The sequence below is a fragment of the Homarus americanus genome, unplaced genomic scaffold, assembly GCF_018991925.1.
Source record: "Homarus americanus isolate GMGI-L3 unplaced genomic scaffold, GMGI_Hamer_2.0 scaffold14467, whole genome shotgun sequence".
Taxonomy (NCBI): domain Eukaryota; kingdom Metazoa; phylum Arthropoda; class Malacostraca; order Decapoda; family Nephropidae; genus Homarus; species Homarus americanus.
The window spans coordinates 6,452,834-6,475,897 of NW_024733734.1; the positions used below are offsets into that span (position 1 = coordinate 6,452,834).

Genomic DNA, 23,064 nt, shown 5'->3' on the forward strand with positions numbered 1-23,064 from the left:
TTGTGTTCTGATAATTTCCACGTGTCTTTATACCCATTTATATAATCTGCATAGCTTTATTATTGCCTTTTACAATGAGGTTAAAGGCAATTGTTACAGTGAGTTTGTTGGGACCGATGAAACCTTCTACACTAAGAGGAAAGAGGAGGGAGACGGGGGACCACTAGCCAGATTTTTAATGAAAATTCACGAAATATATTATATTTTTTTTATATAATTACTGCTCATAGATATAACAGTGAATGTCGCACATTATATTGTGAATACTTTGAAATGTGTATAAAAATCATGAAAATTGTTCGACACCTAAGTGAGTTATTCAACACTGCAATACCTTTAAAATTTTACCTTATCTTTCTCAAAATGCTGTTGTGAAGGTAAAAGTTCGAATTTCTAATAAATAAATATTCAATATAATGTTATGTGTATTTTTGTGGGATAAATATTGATTTCTTCTCTTTATTTTATTCCGAAGTTTAAAATGTATATAAAGATTTCATTTTAATGACTGTTGGCAGTGACACGTATTTCTGATATACTATGCGTACACAGGTAAGATTTTTACTACCGATACAGTCAGCGTTGTCAATCCACTCTCTCCCTGACGTGTGAACTCGGAGTGTATCGACTCGTGAACCGAAGCATTCACGAGTGAAGGGTAGAGGGTGGTACGGTGGATGACAGGGGTTGATGTGTGAGGGGTGGCGGAGGAGGGTGTTCGGGGCTACAGGGATGGGAGAAGGTTAAGGAGTTACTTGTGTAGTTACAACGCAGTAAGTATTAAACAAGGATATAAATACGTAGGCCGAAACACAGATTATGCTTAGAATACGTTACCTCACATTAGGTAGATATTCCCAGCTTGTCTTGGTGTCCTTTAATGACTGGGTGACTTTCATGACCCAGTAAATGACTGGGTGACTTTCATGACCCAGTAAATAACGGGAGTATTCTGTTAGTCGTGAGATTATAAACTTTACGCTAATATACTCTCTATCTCTCTCTCTCTCTCTCTCTCTCTCTCTCTCTCTCTCTCTCTCTCTCTTTATCATTGCCTTAATCCGTCGATGACAACATGACAAACACACACACACACACACACACACACACACACACACACACACACACACACAGGGCCAAAAAAAAGTTCCTCTCTCACTCAGGTTCAGTCAAGCAGGCAAACAGATGACTCAGGAACAGGATCCTAAAATGAGATTACCTTTTCTTAACCAGGTGAAGCTCAGGTGAAAAACATGGTTGTCTCACCTCATCCATTATACACGGGACTTCAAGGTCATCAAGGCAACGAGTTTTGATTTTTTTTTAACCAGAAAGAAAAATTATATTGATTTTAGGACAAAAGGAAAGGGCAGATGTTTCTAAGGAGCAGGAGAAAGTTATGTTTTTTTTTAGAGAGTTAGAAAGGGGTAATGTTTTCAAAGGATCTAGACGGGGTTTATTTTTTCGAAAGTGTTTGAAGAGGACCAACAGTTCCCATAGTGCTAGAAAGGGGCAATTGTTCCCACAGTCCTAGAAAAGGGGGCAACAGTTCCTACAGTGCCAGGAATTTTGTTTTTTTTTCAAAGATTTATGAAGAGAAAGAAGAAAGCAGGAGGTAAAAATAAATCCCGGGAGGTATATTAAAACTTTCATAATACGAAAATAACACAAGAGAAAGAAGGAATAGAGAAAGATAAAATAACTGGAGTAAAAGGATTAAAAACAAAAAACAAAAAAGTGATAGGAAAGATGAAAATAGAAAACCCTGGATAAATGAAAGTAGAGAGAGAGAGAGAGAGAGAGAAGAGAGAGAGAGAGAGAGAGAGAGACCAGATTCATCCCTCCTTACTACCCACACTAACTACCATCCGCCCCTTTTACCAATACCACCCTCTATCCACTGTATACAGCCCTTACTCTCCTCTATCCCCCCCCCCCAGTCCTTTAAAGGCTAAACAAATCCCATCAATGTTTTCAATAGACGCTGTTGTACATAATGTGTTTCGTCAGCTTCATTATCAACTTATCCCTTCCTGACCTGACTGGTGGATGTTGTATCTATCTGATGGATGTTGTATATTGCTGAGAATGTGGCTAAACGAGGCTTAAGGAGGCCGTTTAACCTTGATGATATGGATGTATGTTTGTACGTACGTCTGTCTGTCTGTCTGTCTGTCTGTAAAGTGAAAGTGAATGAATGAACTAAAGTGAATGACAAAGATGAATGAAAAACGAAAAAAAAGGTAAAAAAAAAATATAAGTCGTATTCATTGAAGCAAAAAATATATTGTAATTTTAGTTATAATATTTTATTGAGAACTTTATCGAGGTCAGTCATGATATAATACCATTTTAGAAGGAAGAAAATATATGCAAATAAAAAAGGGGGAGAAGATGTGTATGTAAAGAAAATATAATGTGTTGTTTTCTTGACCTGGTTAGTGTAAGACTTCCTGACCCTTGGATGGTGTTTTATGTAACACTATATAGAAGTGTCAAGTCTCTCTCTCTCTCTCTCTCTCTCTCTCTCTCTCTCTCTTGTTACTCCCGCTCTTCTAAGACCTAATGACGTCACGTTCGTTGGGAGACAGTCAGCACAAAGTGAAAATTATCTCGACCTAAAAAGAAATTGCAACAGAAATAATATATATCTTATTTATATATATATTTTTCACCTCAATTACTTTTTACTCTAGACATAAAAAATTCGCTGGAAATTTATATATATATTTTAGGGGGGGGTACGGGGGGAAGGTGTGATATATATAATTTTAATAATTTTATTCCGTGTGTTTTAATTTTATTTATGAATTTGTATCACTTAAGTAACAGTATAACCGTGAAAGTAAACATGATATAGAAGTGAAAGTAAACATGATTTAGAAGTGAAAGTAAACACAATATCCAAGCTATTAATGACCTACTGTAATATAGCATAGATAAGAAACATATTTAAATATATAGACGAGTATTATGTTCTGTATTATAAAAAGCTGCGTCTTATAGCGGTTTAATGGAAAGATATGAGAGAGACGCCATAGTTAAGTAATCGGAGGAATGAAACAGGTGCATAATGAGATCTGTGGAATACAGGTAAACTTGACAATAAAAAGATGTATTACTAATGATTTTTAATTGTTGGTGGACTTGTGTAAATACTAAACTAATTATGTATTTAAGGACTTCAGATGTTGATGTGTGGTAATAATATTATAACAACAACAGGGAACTGGGATTAAGGTGATGTGGTATGCTGGAAAATGACTTGTGTTGTGATTATGTTTATAAAAGAGAATGGGATGATGGATTTTATTTTTGCTCGTCATTATCGAACATAAGAAAAAACGACATAGAAGAGAGCTTAGGTGGATATTCTATTAAGGAGTGGATGTATGGAGGAAGTGAAGGAGTGGATGTATGAAGGAAGTGAAGGAGTGGATGTATGGAGGAAGTGAAGGAGTGGATGTATGAAGGAAGTGAAGGAGTGGATGTGTGAAGGATGTATGGAGTGAATGGATCTATTAAGGAGTGGATGTATGGAGGAAGTGAAGGAGTGGATGTATGAAGGAAGTGAAGGAGTGGATGTATGGAGGAAGTGAAGGAGTGGATGTATGAAGGAAGTGAAGGAGTGGATGTGTGAAGGACTGGATATTCTATTAAGGAGTGGATGTATGAAGGAAGTGAAGGAGTGGATGTATGAAGTAAGTGAAGGACTGGATATTGATGAGACAAACACCTTAAGATTGTACTTGATATAACAGTGATGAGAAGGACTGTGTAGCATTACCCACACCTGAGAGCAACACTGTACTGGTAAGGGCAAACTCTTCAAGAAACTATCAAGTGGTGGAAATGCGGTGGTTACAAATATTTCCAGCTAAAGGAGGACTTGGGATATTAACATAGCTGGCAAATATGGAAATGGATCGAGAAATTATCCTTTTTTTGTATGATAAAATGAGAGTTTATATTCTGATGGTGGCTGTGATTTGGACAAGAGTTCAAGGCAGGCGTAGCATTCAAGTGAGCTACTGAGAGATGATTTGACATTGTTATTATAACGATAGACTAGACTTGTATGTGGTGTAGGTTAGTAACACGAACAGAAGAGTGTGTAGGTTAGAAGCGAGAACTTAACCCTGATATAAACCAACATTGAGAAACAAATAGTGAAAAGTGAAAATTTTAAACCGTCCACTATTCATGGTTGAGGAGAAATAAGAAAAATCCAGGCAGTTAGATATTTTACGAACACCAAAACAAGGAAGTTTGGCGAGGAAAGCCTGATGCCAGAACTTGTTGAAAACTTTAGAAATACCAAAAGCAACAAAGTGTGGGATTCGCGGAAGTTGGCCAGAGCAAATAGAAAGTTTTAAGTCAGAAGAGCAAACATACTTGAGGTGGAATGGCTGACACGGTAGGGGACTTGAGAATCGGGGAGGAATTGGTGTTCTTCAAGGCGTTTATGTATCTATTTCTTGACAGATTCCATTAACTTGATGAAATCTTCCTCCGTTCATGAGTCAGTGTTTGATGATTTAATCTTAATGAAATTCACGTTTACGAGTATCGAGTTGAAGAAAGTCGAATGAGATATGACGGGTAATAACAGTTCGATAACAGATAAATATATCTCTCCGTCAATGCTGAATCAATGGATCAGTCAAGTCAGTTAAAACAAACCCACGTAAAACCAGGACTACAAATCAACGAATCAGTCAAATCAGTAAAAAAACAAACCCACGTAAAAACGGTTCCACAAAAGCAGCTAAAACTCCCACCCATCAACACACACACCAACAAAACAAGTCCCAACGACCTGTACTAGTAAGAGGTTCCCCAGACTCTCGCACCGCCCCCTCTCCCCCATAGAAATCTATAAACCAATTTCCATTATTTACCACCATCCCGCGGGTGTCGCTGACGTCGATCGCTATAGAATGAGGTGTCGGGTGCCGCTGGGGTGAGAGGTGAAGGTTGGTTATGTGGTTGGGATTTCGTTGGTGTTTGTGTTGTATCATGCCTTATAGGGGTTGGTGTGTAATCCGATAATCTATATATAAGATGGTGTGTAATACTGGAAGCTTTAAATAGGATAAAGTGTAATCCCTCTTCAATCGTATACAGAAGGCTATATAATTCCTATATAATATACCATAATGTATAGTGGATCATTTACCACTGGGAGTCATAAAATAATCACTATTTAATTCCTATGCAATAAATTAACCCCATTTTTTCTTCTTCAATAGATAATTAATTTATACGATTAGTTGGTTATTTCCGAAGCAAATTAACACTCGGCTCTTGGTTAATTATATTCTATAATAGTGATTATAGTTTTTATCTCTATAATTTAGTATATCAGAAACATATTAACATACAAACACTGATTAATAATACAGATTAATATTTAGTAAGTAAAATCATCAGACATGTCCACATATATCCAGTAGTTTAGGTTAATGATCTGGAGTCAAATGAACCTGGATTAAACCTATGATTACTCACCTTTAATCGGAGACCTAAAGAGGGATGATCATATAGGAGGCAAACAGGTATGGTTAGATTAGGTTGGGATGGGTTAGGTTAGGTTAGGTTTCAGTTATCCATGTCGAATGAGGGTCTTGGGAAATAACGACTCTAAGACAAGATAGGTCGGATTTCACTATCTATCTATCCACCTATCCATCTATCCACCTAACCATATATCCACCTATCCATCTATCCATATATCCACCTATCCATCTATCCACCTATCCATCTATCCACCTATCTATCTATCCACCTATCCATCTATCCACCTATCCATCTATCCACCTATCCATATATCCACCTATCCATCTATCCACCTATCCATCTATCCACCTATCCATCTATCCACCTATCTATCTATCCACCTATCCATCTATCCACCTATCTATCTAATCTCACCTTATCGAAGCCGCTGAAGATGGTGAGGGAGCCACTGTCCACCTCCACACACTTCCTTCCCTCACCACTCACGTCCATGTCGGTGAATTTGATACCGGCCAGTGTGGGCACCTTCTTAAACCCCTTCTTCAGGAACTCACTCATGGACACTGTGGGGGGGGGAGGTGTTGAGAGATGAGAGGTGTGGTAGTAGGTGTGAGGTGTGGTGGTAGGTGAGAGGTGTGGTGGTAGGTGTGAGATGTGGTGGATGATGATGATGATGATGATGATGATGATGGAGAAGTGAGATGATGGAAGACTCTTAATTACCCTCAAGGAAGATGCTATAACTAATAGAGAGCTAAAGTAGTTCTGTACACATATCTTAGGCGAATTACTGTAATCAAATGTCTATAAATAATTAAGTACCGACAAGACGTGGTTATGTGAAATCGTTATAGACTACTTGGTACATTTTTAGACTATGTGAGGAGATCGTTTAGACTACTAGTTGAGGTTACATGAGGTCTTTTAAACTACCCAGATGTTGTTTTAGACTAGCGTTTCTTAACCTTTACCGACCTCAGCACCCCCTGTAGTCAGGTCTAGGCAGTCCAGCACCCCCTAAAATCGATTTCAGCACCTCGGGTTAAGAAACGCTGTTCTAGACTATGTGAGGTCGTTTTAGACTACCAGGTGCTGTTCTATATTATGTTAGGTCGTTTTAGACTACTAGGTGGTGTTCTAGACTGTGTGAGATCGTTCTTAGCTATATATTTTTTTTATTCTGGACTATAGGAGGTCGTTGTGTACTTGTATTATAATTATGTAGCTGTTCTGGGCTATATGAAGTCGTTATAGACTATTTGTACCTGTTCTAGACTACCTCGGACACCTCATACCCATGAAGTCCTTCTATGACCAACTGGGGATATTTTGATCGATCACAATTCGTTCTTAATATGTCTGGGAACACTAAAGTCTTTATCGAAATTAACTGGTAACTTCGTAAACCGTCTAACTGGGAACTAAGTAAACTGCTTAAAATGATACTTCGACTGACTGGGTCACATACTGAACCACCTCAAATTGACTGAATTTTGACTGACGTTACCCATAAACTTTTTAGGGACCTTCCGGGGCTCTCAAAGGAGACTCGTTTCTTACTCACATGGGATCGCCTCATAAAGCAGTGATATCATTATCCGTGGAAGGGATGGAGAGAGGGTGGGTGGGTGGGAGAGAGGGTGGGTGGGTGGGTGGATGGGAGAGAGGGATTTAGGGAGGGAAGGGGGGAAAGGAGGGTAGCAGGGAGGAAGGAAGGGAGGAAAGCGTACCCAATTCATTGTTATAATTGAAGGTTTCCAGCCAGTGTGAATTCGTCCTGAGATTTTGGTTGCTCTCTCTCTCTCTCTCTCTCTCTCTCTCTCTCTCTCTCTCTCTCATTTGTCTGATTCACTATCAATCCATTTGTCATTATATACCTCTGTCTCTCTCTCTCTCCTTCATTTATTTTTATCACTCTTTACCCAGTTCTCTCTCTCTCTATATATATATCGTCTCTCCTCTTCCACCACCTTAACGTCTCTCTTATCTTCCATTCTCTCTACTGCGGGTGGGGAGAGGACGAGTGATGGGGTGGGGAGAGGATGGGTGATGGGGAGGGGAGATGAGGCGGGTATTGATTATAGTGTAATAACATTTAGTCACTGATCACCATGAACGAAGCCTCTCCCCTACCTCCTACTCCCCCTCTCACCCACCTCCTACTCCCCCTCTCCCCCACCTCCTCTTCTCCTCAGCTACCTACCTCCTCCTCCTCTTCTCCCACCTTCACCTATCTCCTCTCTCCTCTCCTTTACCACCACCTCCTCTTTCTCCCTTCACACACACACACAACAAAAAAACAGTGTTGCAATTGCGTTCAGAAATGTCCACCTTTTTTTGATTTTCCAATTTTTCTCTTTGATAATGAGTCACTTTTCAGTCAGTATTTTAAGTGCACCAGAGAGTTCCTTTTCAAGTCGAGGTGTAGTTTTTAAAGCACCAAATTGTGAGAAAAAAGGTGATAAAAAAACACCCTTTCTATTTTCAATGCTTTGATGTGTATTTTAGGACAAGCTGAGTTAATGCTATTTATAGGTACGGAGGTAAAATGTTGTCATATCATACTACACCCAGGTTAATTAAAGTTTGGTTTTAAGTAAGGTCAATGTTTCAGGTAGGTCAGGGTTGGTTGAGGGGTAGGTTATAGTAGGGTGAGGTAGGTTAACTTTGGTGAGGGTACGTTAGGTTAGGTTAGGGTAGGTTAGGTTAGGTTAGGTTAGGTTAGGTTAGGTCAGGTCAGAATGCCAAGAAGTCGTTTATAATATGTATATGGGCCTAAGATCAGTATATAATGGTAATTTTCATCCCGTGAACACACACACACACACACACACACAAAACACAACACAACACAACACAACACAACACAACACAACACACGATATAACATCTTCTCTTGTATTCTTACGTGAGATATAATCCCTTAAATTAAAAAAAAAGATAAAAAAGTTACTCACAATTGACGTTTGTCTTCATGGGTATGTGGTAGTAGAAGAGGTGGGTATTGGGGCAAGCCTTGGCCACCTCTACCATATACTCCACCAAGTCCTCTGTTGTGGTCGGTTTGTCGTATAGGCAGGGAAGTACAGCTACCCCGTCCACACCCTGACTCTCAGCGTGACGAGCCTGCAAGTGTGACCCAGTGTGTGTGAGAGAGAGAGAGAGAGAGAGAGAGAGAGAGGTTCTGTTAGTACGACATCACAAGACTTTCACCGTGTCGCTTTCCCTGTCTCTCACTCTCTATCTCTTCCCATTTGTCTCTTTCTCTATGTCACCGCTCTCTCTCACCCACCAGTAAACCTTCTCCTTAATCCTTCGTGTCTTATCGTCCTCAACTCTCTCACCAAGATGTCGTCACCAAGTCCTCCCTCGCCACTGTCGAGGAACTGAAGCCGATTGTTGACATGTCCTAAATTGTGTAGTGTTCTTAGGGCACGAAGTTCTCTACACACACACACACACACACACACACACACACACACACACGAAATAATACCTGCAAATCGACCGTCAAATCTTCACTGGAAAATACATGAAACATAATTTTGTTTTCCCTGACACATCGTCACATCAGGAGGTAAAGAACAGAATCAAGGCTTCAACACAGGTGACAAATACAACTTCTTATTTTACCTTCAGTATAAGAACACATTGATATAAACTCTTAAAATAATAACGGTTTAACTTTAACCCTTTGAGGACGATGGTTTAACCCTTTGAGGACGATAGCTCGGCCTTTATAGACGATGGTTTAACCCTTTGGGGATTACACATTCTTATCCTTGAAAAAAAAAATGAGCATAGCCCATAAAAAACGATCATTTTTGACCCCTTAAAGATGGCAGGTTAAATCAAACTCAAAAGGGATGGATGGTGGGTGAGGATGGGATAGGATGGTAGTGGGGGAAGGGATAGGATGGTAGTGGGGGAAGGGATAGGATGGAAGAGGGGAAGGGATTCAAACAATTCTCCTTCCAAAACTCTTCCTTACTATACACCAGCACATCCTCACGTCAGCTCTCGTTCCCAAACACTACCTTCTCTTGCATATATCCCCAAGGTACTGACTGTGTACCCTGCTGCAGTCTGACGCATCTCCATATTCAGAGACAGACAAGGTGTGGTGCAGATTGTCAACAGATGCTGGGGAACGCTTGAATGTTGAGTATTGACTTTAGAGAATAATATTTAGTATTTGATAATGGTAATAATCTTAGGTTAGGTTAGATTATGTAATGTTAGGATAGGTTAGGTTATGTAATGTTAAGATAGGTTAGGTTAGGTTAGGTTATGTAATGTTAGGATAGGTTAAGTTAGGTTAGGTTAAGAAGTTTACGTTAAGCTTTTAGGTTAGGTTTAGATTGTATTAAATTTGAGGTTTTACTGAATATCTCGTCAGAATGGTGTCCGTAATGCCTAATTTAAAGCTGCCGTGGCCGAGATATTTCCCCCACCGTTCTCTCTCTCTATTCATCTGTCTCTATCTCTCTTTATCTCTCTCTCTATATATATATTCATCTCCCTCTCTCTCTGTCTCTTTCTTTATCTCTCTCTCTCTCTCTTTCTCTATTTATCTCTCTCTCTCTATTTATCTCTCTGTCTCCAACGCGTGTACGGTGTTCTCCTTTCTCCATCATTTATTCATTGTTCTTCCCCTACACGTGTCTAATGTTCTCTCTGTTCTTTCTCTCCAACATTCCTGTTCTATCTCCAACAATCCTCTGCAGTTCTCTCCCCACTTCTCCTTCTGTTCTCCTGGGTGTTACTATCTCCTGGGTGTACTAACTATCTCCTGGGTGTACTAACTATCTCCTGGGTGTACTAACTATCTCCTGGGTGTACTAGCCATCTCCTGGGTGTACTAGCTATCTCCTGGGTGTACTAGCTATCTCCTGGGTGTACTAACTATCTCCTGGGTGTATTAACTATCTCCTGGGTGTACTAGCTATCTCCTGGGTGTACTAACTATCTCCTGGGTGTACTAACTATCTCCTGGGTGTACTGACCAGCTCCTGGGTGTCCATGAGGCAGCCAGCGCCGCAGTGGATGATCATGGTGGACACTTCCCGTCGGCACTTGACCCAGGCCTCCGTCAGGGACTTTCTCTCTTCTACTGTCATGGACATTCCTTCACCTACTGTCCCGTTCACTGTGGTTAGAGGGGAGAGTGGTGAGTGTGTGTGTAGTGAGAGGGTGAGGGAGGGAGAGGGATGGAGAGGGATGAGGATGCAAGAGTGGGTGGGGGTTGTAATGAGAGGATGAGGGAGGGAGAGGGATGAGGGAGGTAGAGGGATGAGAGTGAGGGAGGGAGTGTGGGAAACTGAGGAAAGGGTGGGGGAGAGAATGGAGTGGGGTGATAGAAAAGGAAAGGGAGGCGTGAGGGAGAGTGTGATATAAAAAGTTACAAGCAAACTGTCAGGGAGAGTAAAAGGGGGAGAAAGAGAGGGAGATTAAAAAGTTAAGGGAGAGTACAGGAAGAGTGGCAGCACGAGGGAGAGAAAATGACAATGTAAAGGGTGATGGTAAAGGGAGACTGAGTGTGTGTGTGTGTGTGTGAGGGAGGGAAAGGCTAGTGAAAGTGGGTGAGAGTGGAAGGAGAAAGAGTGAGAGGAGGGTAAATGGTGAAGGAAGACGAAGGAGGGTGAAGGACTTAGTGAAGAAGATGATGTGATAAAGAAGAGGGAGAGAAGGAAAGATATTGAGAGGGAGGAAGAGGAAGAGAGTGAGTTAGGAAGAGAACGAGGAGAGAAAGAGAGAAAAGGGGGCGACGAGAGAGAGAGAGAGAAAGAGAGAGAGAGAGACAGGTGCATTTAGAGGGGTATATGGGAATCTACTCCTCACACATACACACACACACACACACACACACACACATTAAAGAAGGATCCACACGCCGGCACTGCACTCGATCATCTTCACTTCCCCAACTATAAAATTAGGCACCTGGTTCACCCATTAAAACGTAAATAAAAAGGCGAACTGTTATGTTGACCCGACATTATCGTTGTTGGACTAACGTATCATTTAACCTTATGACGCACTTAAAAACCTTCGTTGTTTAAGTGTAGTAATAACATTATAACAATTATTTATTGATCATCATAACACAGGTACAATATGTGGTGAGATAACTCACTATATATATATGAGAGACACTGTTTTACCACCCTGAAATAACTAAACTAAGTTGTATATTTACGTTTGATTCGTCAAATATAAACCCTGGTAACGTCGGGTGCATCATCTAACATACTGCGTCATAACCAAAGGCGGAGGGGCAACACGTTATCAATCCTGGCCTTCTTTACACCCAGGGGATTGGTTAATTACCTCTCGTTTATAAAGACCTGCGTCACAGCCTTGTCAGGTAATGTCATCAAAAATCTAATGAAGTGAGAAAAGTTACTTGGTGAGAGTAAATAAGGAAGGGGGAATAGTTCGTGGAAATATTTGGTAAAAAAAAAAAGAAAAAAAATGTAAATTAATTAGTTTGGTGTGTGGGTGGGGTTGTGTGGGTGTGTGGGTGGGGGTGGGTGGTAGGTGGGCGGGTGAACCTGTTTTGTCATTTTTTTTGTCATTAATCTAATTCTTTTTCCCTTTTCTATTGAACTCACTCTCTCTCCCTCTTTCACTCTCTCTCTTCCCCGTTTTTCTCCCTCCCACCTATTTCTCTTCCTCTCTCCTCTTTCTTTCCCTCCCACCCCCCCCCCCCCCCCCCCCCCCCCCCCCCCCCCCCCCCCCCCCCCCCCCCCCCCCCCCCCCCCCCCCCCCCCCCCCCCCCCCCCCCCCCCCCCCCCCCCCCCCCCCCCCCCCCCCCCCCCCCCCCCCCCCCCCCCCCCCCCCCCCCCCCCCCCAAGGCACCATATTCCCCACCCTCCGTCTCTCAGTCTTGTGGGACAGGAGAACGTACCTCACCCATGAGAATAACAGACGATGATCACACCTGCTGGGAACTACCACAGGTGACTTCATTTCCCTCTCGTCTCAGGTGAATTATGTCTCTTTGTGGAGAAGGAGAAGAGATACTGGTCCCTAGAGATAACAACTAGTGTAATATTTTCCAAGTGGGTGATGATTAGATAAGGTTCAAGGCTTGTAAATTGTGTACGGTAGAGTTTATAAAGGTGTAACCCATTGATCAAATCACCACACACAGGTAAAATTATATAAACAGGTGGACTAATTAGCTTCGGAAGTATATATAGGGAGATGAAATGTGACATGTAAAACACACATAAACAAACACATAAGTAAAACACAAACAAACAAAATAAGTGAAACAAAAACATTGGGACTTGTGTGTTTGTGATATAAATACAACAAACAGAGATCTACATACAAACACGTTAACAAACACCTCGGGGGGGGGGGGACAAACAGGACCTTGAATTTTGATATAATAAATTCTCATTAATTATATAGGAATTTATAGATTTACAATAACAAACTAAATGTATAATAAATGTATAAATGTATATATAAATAAACAATCCAACGAGAAGAGATGCAGTTAGCTTTGTCTGTCTGTGTCTGTCTGTCTGTGTCTGTCTGTCTGTCTGTGTCTGTCTGTCTGTCTGTCTGTCCTTCCATATACATGTCTCCACCAATCATGTCGTAGAGCCAAATGTTAGTACACTCCCTGGTTGGTGAATCAATGACCCAGTTAAGTTAATGTATGTGTTTACAGCCCTGAGTTAGAGGAGGTAGTTAAGTATACAGGTATACACGGGGTCTTAGGCCATCCATCCATCCATCCATCCATCCATCTATCTATCTATCCATCTATCTATCCGTCCATCTATCCATCTATCCATCCATCCATCTATCTATCCATCCATCCATCCATCCATCTATCTATCCATCCATCCATTCATCCATCCATCTATCCACCCTCACTGTCTCACTCCCTCTCCCCTTTCAGTTGATGTTTGCTTTACTTCTCTACCTAACTTTATCATCTATTTGATTACATGTTTATCTTTCCGTCTGTGCTCTCTCTCTCTCTCTCCCCCATCTTCCACACTCAAGCTATACTCCTCCTTTCCCAAGTAACCTCATTGCTTACCCTCCTTCCCCATACAACTCCACAGCATTCCCCATAACCACATACCTCCTTCCCCATAACTCTCACAAGTTACCTCCTCCTCTTCCCCCACAAGTAACACCACCTCCCCCCACCCCTACCTAACAAGTAACATACATGTCACCATTTACGATCAATAACATCATCGTCCGCTGTTTTTGTCGTCAAGGGTGTACACTATAGACGGCCATTATGTCGTTTATCATCGTAATTGACAGTTAGTCTACAAGAATGATCCAATTGGGTGGCGTAATGGACATTCTCCTCACAAGTTAAGCAACAAATACTCGAAAACATTATAATAGGGTCTCTTATTTAGAAAACTTTATTAATAGTCATTCTGAAGTTAGTTTTGGTGTGTTTTAACAAAAAGTGAAAACCAACTAAACATTGGTCTCTATTAGAAACCTTTATAAGGCTATTAAAAACAACAATAAGATAATTGGTCTAAAAACTATAACAACGATTAAATTAGTTACCTGGACTAACTAAGGTCTAACAAGGATACAATTAACTAGGACAATAAACTAATAAGTGCCTTCTATGAACGAGGAATTAGTTATTTAGACAAACTAATGATAAAAAACTCAGCTATATAAACAAACTTGCAATAACGTGGAAACTAATCACATAAAACAACTCCGGTATCATTCCATTACTCAAGGACAAACGGGGGGGAATTTCACTCAATATCTTGTGCTCTTGAGCGTGGTGTGTGGAGGAGGGAGGGCGCTTCAAGTCCACATCATAATGCAATAAATCGTTCCAGAGGTTCAGTTCTGAGTGAGTTGGTCCGATAGTATACTTGTTGTGTAGTGTGGATGCATTAGTGGTAGATCTAGTGGTGGTGGTAGGAGTGGTAGTAGTGGTGGTGGGGTAGTAGATGTGGTAGTATAAGTGGTGATGGTGGTAGGGGTGAGGGAGGTGTTAGGTGGTGGTAGTGTTGGTAGTAGGGGGGTAGTGGTGATAGTAGAATTGATAGTAGTGATAGTGGCAATAGTAGTAGCATTAGTAGTGGTGGTGACAGTGGTATAGGTAATAGTGGTGGTGGTAGTAGTGGTGGCAATGTGGAAAATGGTAGTGGGCAAACTCTTCCCTCACCCTTATTCTATCATCTACTATATATAATTTTATTTAATATTCGTAAACAAAAACAAACATATCCATTGAATTATGTATAATATCAAGATGTGTTTCCTCTAAGAAGCATTAATTATTACTTTCCACTAAAAATCTCATTATTGTTTCAAGTGGATCTAAATACCACTGAGGATTTCGTACGTGTTGACCCCAGGCTCTAGTGAATAATACAACCACCACCTGATGTGTAATTTATGGTAAGGATGGATGTTGCGTGAGGGGAAGGCTTGAGTGAGGGTAGGGTTTGAGTGAGGGTTGATGTTGGGTACGCACATACATGCATAAAATACACACACACACACACACACATACACGCGCTTGTGAAGGAAAAGTCTTTTATAACCAATCTAAAAACATGAGTTGTCTTATAAACTTACCCCAGATACCTTTCACTCCTCCCTCCTGCAGACACTTGGCGTAAGCTGGGATGACCTCCAGGTTTAAGGATCTGTCAAGGTTAAAGTGACATACAGGACAAGAAGAAAGTGACATCATCATTATCATCCAAATATAAATTATCATTAAAAAAAAAAAACATCTACCGAAAAAACACATCAGCGGAGGATTACGATGAGATATAATCACCAAAACTAAATAACAGCTTAAGGTTATGTAGTGATAATCCACTACATACTCACTACAGTAAACCTTTTCTTTCCAATTAGTGGTGAGGGAAGTGGCTCCGTCTTGAGTACAGTACACAGCCAGACACTCGCCTCACTTATGTATATTTCTGAATTTAGCTGATGATGACAAACATGAGTTAATGTCTTGTTTAGCTGTAGATAGAATTGCAATTTTCTCCTGATCAATGATGATGATAGTTAATTTACTGTTTGTATGTCTGTCTGTTTCTGTCTGTATGTCTGTCTGTTTCTGTCTGTTTCTGTCCGTCCGCCCCCCCCCCCTGTCTCTCTCTCTGTCTGTTGAGACTTACCCATTTTTTTTGAAGGGCGTGAATGTGGGCGCCATCATCCCTCGGAAGGCAAACCTCGACTGTTGAAGAGAATTGTGAAAACAAATAATATTATAGTAAAACAAAGGAAAAACCCAGCCTTGACCTAACCTAACCCAACCTTGACCTGACCTGACCCCAAGGTAGTGTTAAGTTTTAATCATCAGGTAAAATAAGCTTAGGATCTCGGTTTAATTTTCCTGAAAATCAGACAACCGGAAAATTAACCTGAAGCCGCTATTATTCCGGTAGTCCAGTGATCTCTAGGTCAGCCCGTGTTGTGGGAGGCGACACAATGAGACGTGTGGTGTTGTGGTAATTTTCACAGGAAGATAATTTAACGACAGTAAGCGGTGACTTGAGTTACAGTTTTGTATCGCGAAATATACTGTTTAGTCAAATTTTGCTTTTAGACTTTGTACAGTAAAGTTGAAATACCTTCTCATATCATTATTTTAAAAGTGTAAGAGTGTCCAGGTAAATGTTGAATTAATCGAATATATTATTGTCATTTTACAAGGCTGTGTCATAGGAGTCAGACTCACGTGTGGTGCAGCTTACACCCTTAATCTAACATCAAATGACGCCGTCTTTTCAAACTAGGTCACGGTCGTATGAGGTCAAGGGAGTTGTCGAGCCTTCAGGTCACCAGGAGTGTTACCAGGTGATTTAATTGTGTGACCTTGGTTAATCCTGTTACCTCTGCCTTTACACGAGGGTTAAGGTCACCCCCCCTGTCCTCACACCTCAGTGGCTAGCTAAGTCACATGGCATCATCTTTCAATTTCATATTTCCAAGCTATGACGACTTTCTCTCTGCTATACCTGGAGGGGGTTAAGTTAGATTAGTGTGAGGTTAGGTTAGGTTAGAGTAGAGTAGATTAGATTATTTTAAGTTGGGTTGGGTTAAGTTAGCGTCACTTTATGTTAGGGTAATTAATCTTAAGCTGAAATAAGCTGGGGATTAATCTTCAGTTTATCCAATTAAAAGCGTCGACGTCAATAATGAAGAGGTAAAACGCAGTCATTACCGGCATGATATTTTGGGTAAATATTGAGTCATTATTAATTCAGCCGATGAAGGCAAAAATACTTGACATGTTTAATGAGAAAAATCCACTTGGTGATTATTTGTCAGTTTTCATGAGTGTTTGTACCACTACTCTTAATGACCAGGGTTTATGGTGAGGATACACACACACACGTATACACACACGTATACACACACACACGTACACACACACATGAATACACCCTGCACCCCCCCCCCACACACACACACCTTGTTTACAGGTTGCCTTACCTTTTTCACCCTCACGTTTACTCTTCCTGCTTTGCACTTTTCATTTCTCTCTGTCTCAAACAGGATAACTCTTCCTCCCTCTCATTTGTTACTGTCAACTGTTGTTTAAAATATTCTCCACATCTCCCTTTTGCTCTTTCACTTTTTTTTTAACCCGTTTCTCTTCTCACACTGCCATTTATTTGTTCTCTTGTCTTTATCATTCTATTCCTAATCTTCTGGAACAAGAGAATATAATAATAACGCCATTTACGACGTCCCTCATAATCTTAACATAATGAAACTTTACCCAAATTAAGTTAGGATAAATTAAGTTAGACCAGGTAGGCATCTGGTTCACCATTAGTCTGGATGACATTCAGGTACATTTATAACACAGATTCACCATGAAATAGGAAATATACTGAAATTATTGTCATGACACAATTTTTCCTAACAATTCCCTAGTACATTATCAAGTCATCTCTCATCAATAATTACCAACAATTACTAATATTAGAGAACAATTATGTGGAGTCAACAGATTCATTAGTAACTTCACTGTGATTTTAACGTGCAGCATTACCGAGGTTCATTATTTTTGCATCGTCAGTAATGGAAGAGATAACGTGTGTAGGAAGTGTTGTGAAAGGGAGTAATGGTGTTTTCCCCATCAAGATATAAAGGTGAGGAACTGTAACGCATAAGACATAAAGGAGTGACTTACCATTTTGGAAGATATTCTGGTGTGGTCTGTAAAAAAAAAAAGAAATGTTGAGTAATTAGTGGATGAGTGTATTGAATATTATTACTAGTGATTATATATACACACACACACACACACACTCCCCTTCTTGCCCTTGAGAACTCCCCGGCCACAACACATAGCAACACATGCTCAGTCAGGCGTCTTGTTCACACACACACACACACACATCCCTGAAAACAAATAATTATATCATTATTATCATTTACTTTTACCTTTAAAGTAGACAAAAATAATTCTCCTAAGAAATTTCACGACAAATCAAACTCCTATTTTCTTATACAAAATTAAAATAAATCATTATGGAACTGTAGTCTAATTTAGAATATATGTACTTTAGTTTATCGAGCACATGAGACCTATGATGAGGGAATGACTCAATAACAGCAATAATGAAGAACCAAGTACCTACCGTATGTGAGGTCGAGCAGATACACACTACAGCTTACAGTAGTACACTCTTGTTGTCAACTGGGCTTGGTGGCATCTGGTGGGTTTCCCGGATGCTCTCTACCCCCGTTTTCTGTGAACGTGCCCGAGTTTGAGGGAGGACTATGATCTTGGCTTAAGACACCTACCTCATGTTATATATCTTTAGTGATCTTAACTGATAAAACGCGTTAATCATTGTATCAAAACACTGAAGTAAACCTAAGACGTATATTAGTTTCCGTATAACATAATGAGGAACATCCTTGGTCGAATCAACCTCCTGCTTACCACTGTTTGTATACCATTCATACTTAGTGAATTGCTTTATATCTCTACTATGTGTTTGTCTGTTTAGTATTATAAAAACCTTACGATGATATTTGGTGTTGAAGGAGATGTGTATAGTTTTAACATTACAGAATACAAGACTCTGCACGTGGGATACAATAACCTTTAATAAAAATATTCTGGATACTGTTGATAAATCAGTCATTGAAGGCAGCACAATAAATGGGAGCAACAGTGAAAAGCCGACCGAGATTTAGGAATTATAAGTCGTATTTAGAAACGTAGATAAGAAAATACTCCTTCCATTTTTAAGTCTCTCGCCCTGGAAGCCCCCCATCTGGATTACTGTATAAAGGCATGGAAAATCTAACCTCCAGACAGACTTAATATCTATAGAAAATGATGGCCATTAGGTAAAAAGGTAAAAATGTGGCTCACCTGAACGTAACCACTCGCCCCCCCCCCCTTGCGCCTCCAGGTAGCATTTGAGTGATTCTTCAGCAAGTTACATGAGCTGAGGGGGGCTGTTGTTCATGTGATCCAAAATTAGTCCTTAATCTAATCGCCTGGTTATGTCAACACCCTGCTTGCACACTCACCTTGGTCTAGACGTATCGTGTGAAGGTCTGCATTGGGTCTTGGGATTACATCAAGATTAACCACCCTAACGCTAACCTAACCTAACATAACCTTGAGTCAAAAGTACCTCTCTCTCTCTCTGTCTGTCTGCTTGTCGGTCTCTCTCTCTCTCTCTCTCTCTCTCTCTCTCTCTCTCTCTCGTGCAAAATTATATAAGCTATAAAATGTGAGACCAACATACGGTTCTTCCCAGAGCTATCAGCAGGGCGTCGGCTCCCATGCCACAACCACCACCACAGTGCAGTACAGGTCATATATTGCCTCCTTGTGTGCCGAAGGTTTAGTATACAATATGCTGCACCCACACGTTCCCTGTCAGTCAGGCTTATGGGACCCACTTTCACTTTCATCTTTCACGGTCAGTCAAAGGTTAAAAGACAGAGAGAGAGATAAAGTAGTATAGACGTTATCGGTAATCGGCAATTATCCCTATCCCTATTTATCGCGACATTCAGGTTAGAAGAAGTAAATATGAAAAAGCAAAAACTCGGAAGGGATTTTGTAACATAATCGCGTTTATATAATAATACTAATACGAATGTACTGGTCAACATCTGAACTGTAAATTACTTGTTTTTCTCCCAATTTCTGTTGACATTTACATTTTCCATAATATAACATAATTATCATATCACCCATGATGTGCGTGCGTGCGTGCGTGCTGAGAGAATCAAACCAAGAATACAGAACATTTATTTACAGTAATCAGTAGAGGTACAAGAGCAAGTGGTGTTTATAAAGCACGTGTCAATACTCGATTACTCTGCAGCACGGCTTTGAGTTCCGCCGAGTTCTTGAATATTCATGAACATCAAGAAAAACTGAAACTGTGGAGGGAAATTTTCTGTCTCCTTGTCTTTCTCTTTAGTTCTCTCTTCCTCTCTCTTTCTATCTTTCTATCTCACTCACTATATTGTTTTATTGAGCTTTTTTCCATGTTTCATTTTCTCTCTGTCTGGTGTGTGTTTACGCATTTATTTCTGTTCGTTTTTCTCTTTTTTTCTGCATCTCTTCCTCTCTTTATTTCTCTCTTTCTCTCTCTCTTTCATTGTGCCTCCCTGTTCGTCTTTGTGTGTGTCTCTTTCTCTGTCTGTTTGTCTGTATTTCTTAAACAATAATGGGTTTGTTTATAGATTTCATATTAGACAGAGAGAGAGAGAGAGAGAGAGAGACAGGTGATTCCGGAGGTGAGTGACATGAGAGGGTGGTGAAGAAGCTGTCAGTGTACGGGAGGAGGGACGAAAAGAGAGAGAGAGAGAGAGAGAGAGAGAGAGAGAGAGAGAGAGAGAGAGAATAAAAGATAAGAAGGAATAAAACCCAATAGTCAGTTTACAAGATGAATTACAGAACAGAGATAAAGCCAAGGGAGATTGGTTTTCATTTTTCCGCTTTTTGTTTTAATACCAGTAAGTCAAAATAGTGTTGGTCTGTGTATTCCTGATTGGGTCTGTATATATTCAAAGAGTCAATATGATATTTTTTACTTATCCACTATCTATTAACTGATTGGTTTCATTGTCATCCTGAGGGAAGATGGCAACGACTCCTCCTCATCCATCTGTACGAAGGAGGTGAAGGAGGTGATATCCCTTAATGTGGCAAGTCTCAGGAACAATTTGCCACGACTCATAGATGGTAAAGACGTTGGCAGCAACTGACATGATTGTGGTAGCGAGCTCGTCAAATATGTTGTCCAGGGAGGTGACGTTGGAGAGCAGTAAGGAGGGGAGATTGTACCATATTAGGGGAACTTCAGTGTATTGGTACGGTCTGTCAGGAGTAAGTTTCTTTGGTTTTCTACTTTAGGTGACGGTCTTGATGGGCTTCTGTTTATGACGTCCTTATCTGTGGCTACCAACATGGAATATGTTCAGTGAATTTATTAGCACAATAACACTGCCATCAGTATATCCGTTCCTTCGCTTTGAACTATACAGGGTGCGCCAGGAGTACTTCACTGGTGGACATCTGTTAATATCTGTCTCGTCGTAAACACCGCGGTAGTCCTTGCCTCTGGTACATTGAGGGTCACCGACATACAGTAGTACCTAAGGGTTAGTACTACACTGCTCACTGGTGATAGTTATTGTAAATCACGCTTGTTTTTCAATTGGGATACATAATTGGATCACTGTTTGATAACCAATCATTGCACTGAACACTTGAATGTTTCGCTGATAAATCTCGGTGTAGTGAGGTGGTGAAGGGGATGAGGGAATGTATGGTGGGGCGGGAGGAGGGCAGGGCCAAACAAACTGCCTGGAGGGTGCCAAGGCCTTTTAGGAACAGGTCCTATAAATGCAGAAACTTAACAGAAATGTTGATTACTAGATCTGGGGGCCTATAAGAACTGGGATCTATTATTAATGTGGTATATTCGTAATGGGGTCTATTAGAACTGGGGGTTACTATGACTGAGTTCTTATTAGATTAAATATTACAGGTGTTTATCAATATTGGGACCGCTTAGGACTGGGGCCCATTAGGACGGGGCCCAATATCATCTACAAGCACTTTACCAATCGTGTCAGTAATGAGTGATTTTATTTACCTCAGAAACTCTACTCTCTGATACACGCCTCAAGTAATCGAACCATCACCAACCTCCTGGTCACACTCTAACCCACCTACACCCTCCCATTGCCCGCTTCAGTGTTTCAGCCTGGTGCTCGGATCTTGTTACTTGCAACTTTTCGGATCATTTTATTGCAATAATTCTTATACTGTATTTCAATATATTAGAATATTATAGTTTGATAATTTATTAGCGAATTATATATTATAATTTTGATAGATAATTTAATTATACGAATTTTATATTAAAACTTAAATATACAACTATTATACACGAATTTAAATACTACCGTCAAATAGGCATTTAACGTTGGGTGAATTTTATATTGTTGGAATTAAAATTATTATGTTGCTTCAATTATACATTCGATATAGTAATGCATCACAGGATTTTATTGAGAAAATTTTATTTGGTAATTTCCTGTATGAATCTCGCTCTACAGGTAATCTTACTGGAGAGAGGAAGTGAAAACATCTTTTATGACCCTGATGAAGACGAACCCAAAAAGTTCTTAATTAAAAGTGGGTCCAGAAGTAATCTAGCGACAGATGTGAAAAATATAAATCTTTGTCGAGGACGGAAGGTAGTGAGAACACACAAAAATACGTCACTAGTAATTCTCGCGTGATCACACACCCGGTGGCGGAGGGTAAAACATTGGAGTTACGACCCCATAGTGAGTAATGAGCCACCTCCTCGTGGGTAAAGGTCCAGAAGAGGAAGTTAATAACCTCCTTTGAACCACTAGTCAGGGGATGAGAACCTTACAAGCACCAGCCATTAGGACTAGAACCTTCCCAGCACTAACCATTAAGACTTTAAACCTTCCTAACACCAACCATTAGGACGAGAACCTTCCCAGCACCAACCATTAAGACTAGAACCTTCCTTGAAGCACCAGTTGGCACGACAATAACCTTCCTACAAATCAGAGGCTGAACGAGATCCAGAATAAGTACTCCCCGGCTACAGAAACCCTATGCAACCTACAGAATCCCCGGCTACAGAAACCCACTACAACCTACAGAATCCCCGGCTACAGAAACCCACTACAACCTACAGAATCCCTGGCTACAGAAACCCACTACAACCTACAGAATCCCCGGCTACAGAAACCCACTACAACCTACAGAATCCCCGGCTACAGAAATCCACTACAACTTACAGAATTCCCCAAATTTACACTCCAAAAAATTCCTTAAAGCAAAGTTTGTTTGGTCGAAGTTCATTTCTTGGAGTAGGCTAGCAACTGGGGTATGGAAAAAGTACTCTGAGAGGAACGTAAACACCGTCAGTAGTGGAGATCATGTCCCCTGGGGTAGAGGAAACGAACGTAGGTAGCGTCAGAAGTATGCCATAGATTGTTTTAAGAGGATTTGGGGTG

General features: G+C 40.5%; 1 protein-coding gene across 2 annotated transcripts in view; it reads right to left on the minus strand.

Annotated features, from left to right (window-relative positions):
• LOC121869955 (N-acetylneuraminate lyase-like) overlaps positions 1–18,272 on the minus strand; it is a 30,767-nt gene extending 12,495 nt beyond the window's left edge. Inside the window, exons 1-7 of one of the 2 annotated variants that reach the window (XM_042371563.1) lie at positions 18,159–18,272; positions 17,708–17,733; positions 15,681–15,739; positions 15,121–15,191; positions 10,527–10,669; positions 8,478–8,646; positions 5,935–6,083 (exon numbers count right to left, since the gene is read on the minus strand). In XM_042371563.1, the coding sequence (XP_042227497.1) occupies positions 5,935–6,083; positions 8,478–8,646; positions 10,527–10,669; positions 15,121–15,191; positions 15,681–15,739; positions 17,708–17,710 (594 nt within the window). In that variant the 5' untranslated portion in view covers positions 17,711–17,733; positions 18,159–18,272. The remainder of the gene's footprint in view (positions 1–5,934; positions 6,084–8,477; positions 8,647–10,526; positions 10,670–15,120; positions 15,192–15,680; positions 15,740–17,707; positions 17,734–18,158) is intronic. The other variant, XM_042371564.1, reaches the window with a different exon arrangement.
• Positions 18,273–23,064: the final 4,792 nt, after the last annotated feature.